At 33.8% G+C, this 12152-nt stretch overlaps 1 protein-coding gene across 1 annotated transcript; it reads left to right on the top strand.

Moving 5' to 3' along the window:
• Positions 1–9401: 9401 nt before the first annotated feature.
• On the top strand, positions 9402–9951 carry LOC116017070 (putative lipid-transfer protein DIR1). Its single transcript, XM_031257590.1, has one exon. The coding sequence runs from the start codon at positions 9445–9447 to the stop codon at positions 9778–9780; it is 336 nt and encodes a 111-aa protein (XP_031113450.1). The 5' UTR covers positions 9402–9444; the 3' UTR covers positions 9781–9951.
• The last annotated feature ends 2201 nt before the right edge of the window (positions 9952–12152 follow it).

Below are 12152 nucleotides of genomic sequence, written 5' to 3'. Positions count from 1 at the left end.
ACGCAATTCAATAAAGCATTGATGCTCATCACTCCATGCATGTACTGCAAACTATAACTAGGCAAGCCACAAGCTTGGATAAAAATTCAAATAAAAATATTAAATTAAAAACACAATAAAGGTTAACATTTTAACACTATTGACTCTATTACAATGTAATATCTCAATCTGAAGCACAAAGAGTCAACAGATGCCTCTACTAAGGCTCGAACCCACTCCCTTCCACATGAGAGTGTACACCAGATACCGCTTGACCACAAGGTCTTTGGCATATATATATATATATATATACTTTTTTTTTCTTTTCCTCTCATTCTTTCTCTTTGTTGGACATAAAGCCCCCAAAGAACACCAATAGTGAGATTTTTTTACTCAATTTTTAAAGTCCAATTAAGTCCAATTAGGAGTGAGATTAGAATGGGAGGAAAATAGAGAAAAAGATAACCAAAAAAAAAAAAGAAAAGTTATCACTATTTGGAAAAAAAATTATTCACGCATTAGGAGACAATATTTTTCTTTTCTGTCTTATTGTAAAGCCCACAAAAAAACTTAATTACTGCAATTTTTTTCTTCCTTTCCTCTCTTCTTTCTCCTCCAATTCAACATCTCTTCTCTCTCCCAACCACGCAAACCAAAAGCCTTTGCTATAAATGCTCTAACACATCCAAGCAAATGTTGTGGTTGCTATGACAACATGAAAGATAGGAAATCATTAACATGATATGATTGGAGACAATATTTAACCCCATTTGGGCCGCAAGTGCCATCTTCTTCTTCTTAAGGGCATCCACAAAGGTTCTCCCATTTTCTTTTTATTTTGTGAGCACAATTTTTTCACATCACTATTAATTAATCTACTCTCCTATTTTCTTCCCAATCCTTCTCTCCTTTTCTCCCTTTTTGTGGGTCCTACTCCTTCACACTTCTACACATCATCTATTATTATATTCATTTTTCTTTAATAAATAATTTCAGCTTTATAATTATAATATCTAATTTTGATTTTAAATAAACATAAATTTAAATAAAAAAATAAAATATATTCTAATTTTATAGAAGTGTAGAAAACAAATGAGAGTTAGGATATATTTATAGGTAAAAAAAATTAAATAATAAAAACAAAGCACTCATAATGGTCAAATGAATTTTGACCGTTGTGAAGCTGGCTATTTCAACCTCAACGGCGGCCTATTTAAGTCTTTGAGGCAATAACTATTTTAAAAAGAATGAAAAAATAAAAATAAAGCAGTTGTCCCTCACCAGTTGCGTGTCATCCGGGCATGTGTCGCTCACGTGCCACGTGCTCTAGAAGATAGTTGAAGACGGTCTTCTTTTCCTCTCTTTCTTCCCTCCAACCCTATTTTTTCCCAGTCTCCCTTTCTTTCTCCCCATTTTTTAACCGGCCATTAAAGAAGCCCTAATGGATAATTGTGTTTCACATCATTTTAAAGATTGTAAATTTATCATTAAAAAAAGTGGTAAATTGAAACCCACATTCCCTTAACAAAAATTAAAAAAAAAAAAAAACAAACAAAACAAACAAAAACAAAAACAAAAAAGAAATAAATGTTAAACTACAAGAAAAAGAAAACGTAAAAAGTTAGTGGTGTGAATGTTTTGGTCGATCCTTCAATTTACCTTCACAGGTTGAAAACTGTATTGATGGTATTCGTTGGTGTAGTTTTGATTATTATGTGAGGATTTGATTTGTTTGTCAATTAGGTGTCTTCTCCTTTTGGATTAGAAGAAAAAATTACAATGTTTAAATTTGAGAAATGACATCTATCATTAATAGGAAAAAAAAAAGGCTTTTCATGTTAATTTCTTGATCACTTCAATGTTCATTTTTTCATGTAGTAGATCAACACGTAGTAAATTAAAAAAATATACGAAGTCAGTTTTTAACAAAAAAAATTTGACATTGAAAATTTTAATTTAATTTAAAATAATAATATACTTCGGTTTTTGAATAACCAACTTCCTTAATTTTTTTAAAATCCACGTAAAAAATACATTCAATATCAATTTTAATAAAAATCGTTGTTCGTAGATGTTTAATATCTTTTACTCCGTATAAAATAATTTTTTAACGGTGTTTTAAAAAAAAATCACCATTAATTGTATTTATATTTTAATTAAATATGTGATGAGGCCATGGGAGCCATTAGGTTGGTAAGGACTTGCTTGAGAGAAATAAAGGGGAAGGTGTTGGTGGGCTTGAAGGTTGAATTGGGAGTTCCAAAAGGAGGAGGTGATGAGGTGTTGTGCTTGTAAGGAGAAGGATAAAAGCAGGTGAAAAAGCTCGCCAATTTGACGAGTCATAAAACTCAAAGTCTGTTCCGCACTTTTTGCAAGACAGAAAGGGCTAGCCCAATGTGCTATCCTTTTTGACTCTAGACTCATGTGGGTTAGTCAAATCGGTTATGTGGACTGACTGATCTAATCAGATTGGCATGACCCATGTGAGTTTCAATTTTTTATATATATTTTTTTATCAAACACATTTCCCAAATGCGTTTGGTCAAAAAAAATTTTTTTTAAATTATTAAGCCCATTTCAAAAATGCATTTAGAACACGTATTTTCGATTTACGTTTGTGGTATACGTGAATATAGCCCAAACATATTTTTTTTTATGAATACTATTGACCCTGTTACTCCCAAACGTATTTTGTTTGATGCATTCATTTTCTTTAAACAATTAATACAATTAAAAAAAAAAAGTTGAAGCATGTCTTTCATCAACACCAAAAACCTATTTTCCAAAAGCTCTTTTTCTTATATTTTTTCAAAAATCAAATGTTTACTATTTTTGTTCATAATTTTAATTTTCTTCTTATTTTAGTCAATTTTCTCAACGGAGGACATAGTGAAATTTGAGAGGAAAAATAGACATAAGAGAAACATCCATCATATATAATTATATACCCTTGCAAGCTGGGTAAAAGATATTTTCATGTCATATATCCTATTTGATTTATGATTTTTTTTAACAAGGAACTTTGATTATTTATATGTTTAATATCTTAAATACATAAAAATAAGAAGAGTTAATTCTATTTTTGTTCTAGATTTATAGCTGATAGTCAACTGTTAGTTCATTTTTATCAGAACATGCATCCTTATTTAGTCCTAGTGTATGTTATTGTGACATGACCATTTTTTGTCATCCGTCAACAAAATCGTTGAAATGTCGTTGAATACAAAGGTATTTAGATTTTTTTTATATATACAAAGTAGGTTGGCTCATTATATATTTTGCGTTTATTTTTTAAAAAATTTTCATAATTGAAGATCGAAATGCTATTATATTTAACTATATTTAAACTTTTTTGTTGATAGATGACCAAAAATGATCATGTCACAATAATACTAGGACAAAAAGTGGACTTTTTTTTTTGAAAGGAAATATCATCAATGCATTAATAATCAACCAAGTGGGAAATACAGGCCGGTGGAACAGATCCCCACGACCTTGAGCCAGACAAAGAACCAGCTGCCCGTGCAAGAACATGAGCCACATGATTCGCTGATCTACGGACATGGTGAACATACACGTTCCCAATCTCCCTAGCAATATCACAACATTGCTTAACTAACACGCCCACATAAGATAGGTCCGAAGAATTTGAATGAAAATTATTGCAGAAAGTAAGACAATCAGTTTCAAAAATTAAATTAGAATAGCCGCTAGCCTTAAGCCACGACAGCGCCTCCTTTGCTGCCATAGTTTCAGCCAACAATGGATCACGAACAAGTCCAAGCCGCCCACCACATGCATCCATGTTATGATATTATTATTATTATTATTAAACCAAGTGGATCATAATCCCTGAAAACATGGATGTATGGAGTTGATATATCCCTTAAAACATGAAAGCTTAAATCATGGAATGTTTTAAGGGATGTGGGGCACAAAGCATCAAACATGGATTAGTGGTCTTTGATGTGTGAATTAATTATTGTCATCTTTGTTTGCTAGTATATGTATATATATATATGTTGTATTACCGAAGGGTTGTAGGTGTGGTGTGGAGAAATAATGAAAAGCAAAACATTTCTTTGTCAATAAAAAAAAGTGTGGTCTGTGTGTGAGTGTACGTACAGAAGCAAATAGAAATAAATTCATTTACATCCATAATCCTTCTCTTTAATTCCTCTCAATTACTATAGATATATTTATATTAAATATATCTTACATTTGGTATCAGAGCCTATCAACCTTCCAACCCTGAGATATTTTTTCTAGTGAAATATGGCCAATAATTTCAATATTGTATGGTCGGGTCCTAAATTAGACAGGAAGCTCGATTACAATTATTGGCAAATTATGATGACCACACATTTGAAAGCTCAAAATCTTTGGAGCTATGTTGATCCCGGTCTACCAGAAGGAGCTGATGCAGCTGCTACACGGCGAGATCAATTGGCGTTGGGACAAATTCATCAAGGTGTCCATTACTCCATTTTTGGGCAACTAGCTCGTGCTCAAACGGCAAAAGAAGCTTGGGACATCTTAAAGGTGTCAAACAAAGGAGTCGACCGGTCACAGAAGTCCAAGCTGCAGACGTTGAGAAGGTTGTATGATCGTTGTGAGATGGCCTCTACAGAAACCGTAGATATGTATTTCTCTCGTCTTATTGATCTTGTAAATAAGATGAGGTTATACGGAGACACAATTGAGGATGGTGCAGTGGTTGAAAAAGTTCTACGAACGATGCCGATGAAGTATGACCATGTGGTGGCTTCAATAACAGAGTCACACGATACCGAGGACTTGTCAATTGCTGAGTTAAAAGGTATGATCGAAAGTCATATTGAAAGGATTGCGTCAAAATCAGAACCACTAGCAGAAGAAGCTTTGAAGAGCCAAGTCACCTTTAATATGACTAGCTCTAATCAAAGAGGTGGAGGAGCTGGTAGAGGTCGTGGAAGAGGTAGAGGAGGATTCAGAGGAAGAGGACGTGGTAACTCAAATCAAGGAAGGGGACAGGGTAACTTCAATCAAGGAAGAGGTGGAGGTAATAATACCAAGCAAGGTAAATTTCCATTCAATTGCTACAATTGCGGCAAATATGGACACAAAATTGCAGATTGCTGGTATAAAGAGGATGGTCATGAAAATCAAGCAAATGTTGCTGAAAAATCTGGTGAGAGTTCTACTGAATCTGAAACCTTATTTTTGGTCAGTAACAGTTTGTCTGCAGATGAAAACATATGGTTCTTGGATACTGGATGTAGTAATCATATGTGTGGGAAGAAAGAATTGTTTTCAGAGTTGGATGAATCAATACGATCTGAGGTGACATTTGGAAATAAGTCAAAAGTGCCAATTTTGGGAAAAGGTAAAATCTCTATTCAATTGAAGGATGGTACTCACAATTTTATATCCGATGTTTTCTATGTTCCTGCATTACACCAAAATTTGTTGAGTATGGGACAGTTGTCAGAAAAGGGATATAAAATAAATATCACTGGAGGGTGTTGTACCATTGTTGATGCCAAGGGAATTTTGATTGCAAAGGTAAATATGTCTCAAAATCGACTATTTCCTTTAAAAATCAACCATGCACTTCTTACTTGCTTTAATTCTGAAATCCGTGATGATAATTGGTTGTGGCATATGCGGTTTGGGCATTTTCATTTCTCCGGATTAAATTATTTAGCAAGAAAGAAACTTGTTTCTGATTTGCCGATTATTAATGTTCCTGACAAAATTTGTGAGAGTTGTTTGATTGGGAAGAAGCATAGAGAACCTTTTCCTATAGGCAAGTCTAAAAGAGCGACAAAGCAGTTGGAGATTGTTCACTCAGATCTGTGTTCATTGGAAGTTCCTTCGAATGGAGGTTGTAAGTACTTTGTTACCTTCATTGATGATTTCAGTAGAAAAACATGGGTTTATTTTCTGAAACAGAAGTCAGATGCATGTGATGTTTTTCAACAATTTAAGGTTTTTGTTGAAAAACAAAGTGGTTATAAGATTAAGATTTTGAGAACTGATAGAGGTACAAAATATATTGCTTGTGATGAATTTTTAAAGAAAAATGGTATTCAGCATCAGATGACAGCTAGGTACACTCCACAACAAAATGGAGTGGCTGAGAGGAAAAATAGGTCTATCATGGACATGGTAAGATGCATGATGAAATCTAAAAATCTGCCTAAACCTTTTTGGGCAGAAGCTGTTGCTTGTGCTGTTCATGTGTTAAATAGGTGTCCAACTAAAAGTGTTCGTGATAAGACACTTGAGGAAGCTTGGAGTGGGAGTAAACCATCTATCAGACATCTCAAGGTTTTTGGATGTTTGGCATATGCACATGTGCCAGATCAGTTGAGAAAGAAGTTGGACGATAAAGGTGAGAAGTGTATTTTTATTGGTTATAGTGACATTTCAAAGGCTTATAAATTGTATAATCCTGAAACTCAAAAGGTTGTTATAAGTCGTGATGTCACTTTTGATGAATATGGTGCATGGGATTGGTCAACTAAAGAAGAAAGGTCAGTTGTTGTTCCCATTATTCCTGATAATGAGCAATTGGTTTCAGATAATGTTCAATCTTCTTTACAGCCAGAGTCATCAGTTCGGAGATCTCAACGCGAGCGTCACTTACCAGCTCGTTTGGAAGATTATGTTTTGGGTAATGATAATGACTTGACTGATGAAGAGATTGTTCAGTTTGCTCTCTTTGCAGATTGTGACCCTATATCATTTGAGGAGGCTGCTACAGAAACTCATTGGCTTAAGGCAATGGATGAGGAGATTTGTGCCATTGAAAAGAATGGTACTTGGGAGTTAACAGAATTACCTCCCGAAAAGAAGCCAATTGGAGTAAAGTGGGTTTATAAAACCAAATACAAGTCAAATGGTGAGGTTGACCGTTTTAAGGCACGGTTGGTAGCAAAGGGTTACAAACAAAAACCAGGTATTGATTATTTTGAGGTTTTTGCTCCAGTAAGTAGACTTGATACTGTGCGAATGCTTATTTCTCTTGCTGCTCAAAATGATTGGAAATTGTTTCAAATGGATGTCAAGTCTGCTTTTTTGAATGGTTTTCTTGAAGAAGAAATATATGTTGAGCAACCTGCAGGGTATGTGAAGAAAGGGGAAGAAAATAAGGTTTACAAGTTGAGAAAAGCTTTGTATGGTTTAAAACAGGCACCCAGAGCATGGTATGGTTGCATTGATTCTTATTTTGTTGAGAATGGTTTTATGAGGTGTCCTTATGAGCATACTCTGTATGTCAAATACACAGATTTTGGAGATATTGTTATAATCTCTCTGTATGTTGATGATTTGATTTTTACTGGAAACAATTTGAAACTAATCTCAGAATTCAGGGAGGCACTCATTAAGAAATTTGAAATGACTGATATGGGCCTTATGTGTTACTTTCTTGGTCTTGAAGTTGTTCAGATGAATGGTGGAATCTTTATTTCACAGAAGAAATATGCTGCTGATATTTTGAAAAAGATCAAAATGGAAAACTCCAAACCAGTTTCAACTCCAGTAGCTGAAAAGTTGAAGATGTCCAAAGATGAGTGTGGTAAGAATGTGAATGTTACAGCTTATAAAAGTTTAATGGGGAGTTTGAGGTATTTGGTAGCTACAAGGCCAGATATTTCTTTTGGAGTTGGAATACTCAGCAGATTCATGGAGGAACCAAAAGAATCACATTGGGTTGCAGCAAAGCGAATTCTGAGATATGTCAAAGGTACGAGTAATGATGGAATTTTTTACTCTACTAATGATGCAGTGAAACTTGTTGGATATACAGACAGTGATTGGGCTGGAGATGTTGAGACAAGAAAAAGCACATCAGGATATGCCTTCTATCTTGGTTCTGCTATATTTTCCTGGTCTTCAAAGAAGCAGCAGATTGTAGCACTTTCAACCGCAGAAGCATAATACATTGCAGCAGCAAACTGTGCTACTCAAGCAATTTGGCTCAGAAGAATTTTGGAGTTTTTGCAACAAAAGCAGGAGGCACCTACAACAATTTTTTGTGACAACAAGTCTGCCATTTCGTTGTCAAAAAAATCCTGTTTTTCATGGTCGCAGCAAACACATTGATATCAAGTATCACAAGATCAGGGAGTTGGTAGCTGAAAAACAAATCAACATTGAGTACTGTGCAAGTGAATGTCAAGTTGCTGATATTTTTACAAAGCCATTGAAGACAGAGACATTTCTCAAACTGAAGAAGGAAATTGGGATGACGAATATATCCAACTTGGTTTAAGGGAGGCAATGTTATGATATTATTATTATTATTATTAAACCAAGTGGATCATAATCCCTGAAAACATGGATGTATGGAGTTGATATATCCCTTAAAACATGAAAGCTTAAATCATGGAATGTTTTAAGGGATGTGGGGCACAAAGCATCAAACATGGATTAGTGGTCTTTGATGTGTGAATTAATTATTGTCATCTTTGTTTGCTAGTATATGTATATATATATATGTTGTATTACCGAAGGGTTGTAGGTGTGGTGTGGAGAAATAATGAAAAGCAAAACATTTCTTTGTCAATAAAAAAAAGTGTGGTCTGTGTGTGAGTGTACGTACAGAAGCAAATAGAAATAAATTCATTTCCATCCATAATCCTTCTCTTTAATTCCTCTCAATTACTATAGATATATTTATATTAAATATATCTTACAATCCACATACTTGCCGTTATGGTCCTGAATAACTACACCATAGCTCGCCCTATTATCATTGACTGTCACCTATAAATCTAAAACCAAAAATGGAATTAACTCCATATGTGAAATTAATTTTATGATCTTGTATTTTTAAATTACGAGTTTATTTATCAGTACAATGATTTAAGTATTTAGAAGTTCAACGTAGGTATGCTTGACTAATAGTACAGTATGTTTCGATGGGGATAAGATGGAGACTTTATAGAAGGAAGAAGAAAACAAAATCGTCCTTCAAACATCAAAATCCACTCATTCTACCACACAAGCCATGTGTCCAAACACCACCCGTGACCTCTTTGATTCACGGACTCTAAACTTGTGGCTCACAATTCATCTCTTTTAATTACTTTCTCCTTTTTCTCAATCATTCTTTCATTTATAAAAAATTACATTTTTATCCTCCTATACAAACTTAGTCCCTGCATTATATGTGTGACACTGACTGACAATCCCCAAGTTATGTATGTGTAAATTGACAATTTTAGTCTCTAACGGACCAAATCAACTATTTTAGTAAGTGAGCAAAAATATTCCTGATAGTCTGATATTACCATTTCGAGCATAATTTAAAGGTTAAAATGATCACGCATATAATTCAGAGACTAAATATGTACCCCTGAGGACCAAAAATGTAATTCTTCATTCCTTTACTTCGATCTCCTTCTATCTATAAATTCAAGAACATGCATGCAACCTCATTATATTCCATCACAACCTTAATCAGTACTGCCAAAAATGGAGAATAATAATAATGTCTTCATTGGAAACAAAACACCCATTATGGCTGTTCTCATGATAATGTCCATCACACTTGCAGCCAACATTTTCCATGGAGATTGCTACAGTCTGTGCAACATGAGCGATGATGGGCTGCAGGCATGCAAGCCATCTGTGACGCCGCCGAACCCGGTGGAGCCGACGGCCGCCTGCTGCACCGCCCTCTCGGCGGCTGACTTGCCGTGCTTGTGCTCTCAGAAGGGCTCCCCAATGCTGTCCTTTCTTGGGATTGATCCTGACCTTGCCATGGCTCTCCCAAACAAGTGTGGCCTCACCCCTCCTACCAATTGTTAGGGTCTCATCTTATAACTTTTGCACTGCAATTATCTTGTGTGTGTGAATTAACACCTCATTATGTTCTTTAATTTCTATCGCATTTACCCAAATCTGTGCTTGTTTTAAGTTACCAGTTAAGTTGTATGAGTGATGTCTTGTGATATTATGAAAGTTTGGTTCTTTATTTTACTTTATTTAGCATGAATTGGTTGGTTGGTTAAGTTCTTCCTAGCCCTCTATATATATATATATATATATATATATATATATATATATATGAGACCAAAGAATAAGACGATGTGACTAACAGCCCGTTTGGTTCGCTGGAAAATATTTGAAGGAAATGGAATTCAAATTCCATGGAAAACAAAGAAAATAGATTCCATTGTTTGGTTGGTGGAAAAGAAATTACTGGGAATATGAATTCCATTGTTTGGTTGGGTTTGAAATGGTAAGGAATTATGAATATAAAGACCAATATACCCTTAATAATAATAGTGATAACAAATTATATACATGTGTAATTACTAGACTTTGATGAGGGTAAAATAGTCCAATTGTGTTATACTTTCTCCCAAATCTTATGGAAAACAAAATACCAACCTTTTGCTAGGATTTTGTTTTCCTTCACCTTTAGGAAGTAGAATTCCAATGGAAAATATTTTCCATCCAACCAAACAACATAGAACATCATTTTCCTTCACTTTTGGGAAAACATTTTCCATGGAAAATATTTTCCATCCAACCAAACACCAAGTTTTATGTGTGTGTGTGACCATGACGATGACAAAAAGAAAATTAATGTGATTAAAAGTTAACTATGATCAAATTAAAAGATACCTTACTATTAAAAGCAAATAAGTGTGTCCAAAGTCAAAAGTTTTGTAAAGGAATATTTCTTTTTGAATTTTGGTGCACATGCATCTTTGCTTTTGATAGTATCATCATTGGTCTTCCTTTAATTTGGTCTTTTAATCACATTGGTCTCTCTTTTTTATCATGGTCATTGTCATATCTTCTTTTCTTTTAGCTTTTTGGTCACTACTTCTACTTCTTTGGTCTCATCAAGTACAGTTAGTTTTTGTCTTCCACTTAGTTTTAAATTTCAACTTGAGAGAAGAAATCATAATTAGTTTTCCATGTTGCATGAACCTTGTTACTTTTTCTGAAGGAGATTTAAAGCTTATATGAAAGTGATTACACACCTGAAGATTCAGTTTTTGTTCCCTTATTTTTCTATATTTTTTGTTGTATCTCAAAATATTACAAAACACAAATATTTTTTTGAACAATCTATAAGCTTTAAATTATCAAACATGTGATAATTTATCTTGTCTTGAAAGTTTTAAGGACAAGATGTCATGCATGAAAGAACAGTTTCTCATTGCGGTAATATTTTCGGAATGAAATTTCGAATTTGGTGATGGGAGGATGACAAAAATCACTTTTAGGTATGCCTTTTTAATATACAAGAAGATTTTCATGCAGAATTTTGCATGGTGTCATGGCATGTATTGTGCATGTTGTACATGTTGATTTAAATACATGTTATGCAGTTTTATTTCCATCTTCACTTAGAATCATGAGTATCAAGTTATGCCAAAATGATTAGTGAGATGTGTAAAACTGGTTTCATAGAAATAAAACATTTTATTAGCCATGATTTATTTGGCACGAGAAGATATGTATTTCCCTACGGTGGGTGTACTATTTTAACGCATCAAAGGCGGAAAGAGATGAATTATTAAAGCAGATACGAGTTATAGGATGTGATTGGTATAGTTCTTTCGTCTCGTTCTCGGTCTCGGAATGAATGTAAGTTTTATTTTACTTACTATCGAAATTTCATATCATGTCTAGAAGATATGTATGGGATTTTTGAGTTTTTGCATAGTCTGATAAATATAAGGATATATTTATGCATGTATATAAATATTTTTATATTGAGATTTTGTCACGGTTGCATGCATGGTATCAAGATACATATATAATATGTTGGATCTGAGGTGCTGTAAATCTGTCAAATTTAAATTAATTTGGTGTTATCAATTTTTCTACTGCCTGAGTTTGTGGAATTATTATAATGTCATACATGAATTATTGTTTATTTTAGCACAACAGAAATTTTATCCTTGTGAAATTCTTTGAAATATTTGTTATATTTCTGGTTAAGGCAGAAAGCCTTGAGAATATTATGTTAATTTTCTCATCCGAATAACAAAATAAAGCATTAGATTTAGTGGCATACCTGTTGATTTGTTGTTGAGTTTGAGTATTTACCTGGATGCTTTGAGCTTATATGTTTCCCAAATATCTTTATCCACCGAATTTTGACCATTGGTACTCCTTATCACAATAGTTCCATTTTACTATAATTATTCCGCCGAAAT

The sequence above is a fragment of the Ipomoea triloba genome, chromosome 4 (assembly GCF_003576645.1).
Source record: "Ipomoea triloba cultivar NCNSP0323 chromosome 4, ASM357664v1".
NCBI lineage: Eukaryota > Viridiplantae > Streptophyta > Magnoliopsida > Solanales > Convolvulaceae > Ipomoea > Ipomoea triloba.
Note: the sequence above shows the minus strand (reverse complement) of the source record. Positions and strands in the feature narration are given on the sequence as shown.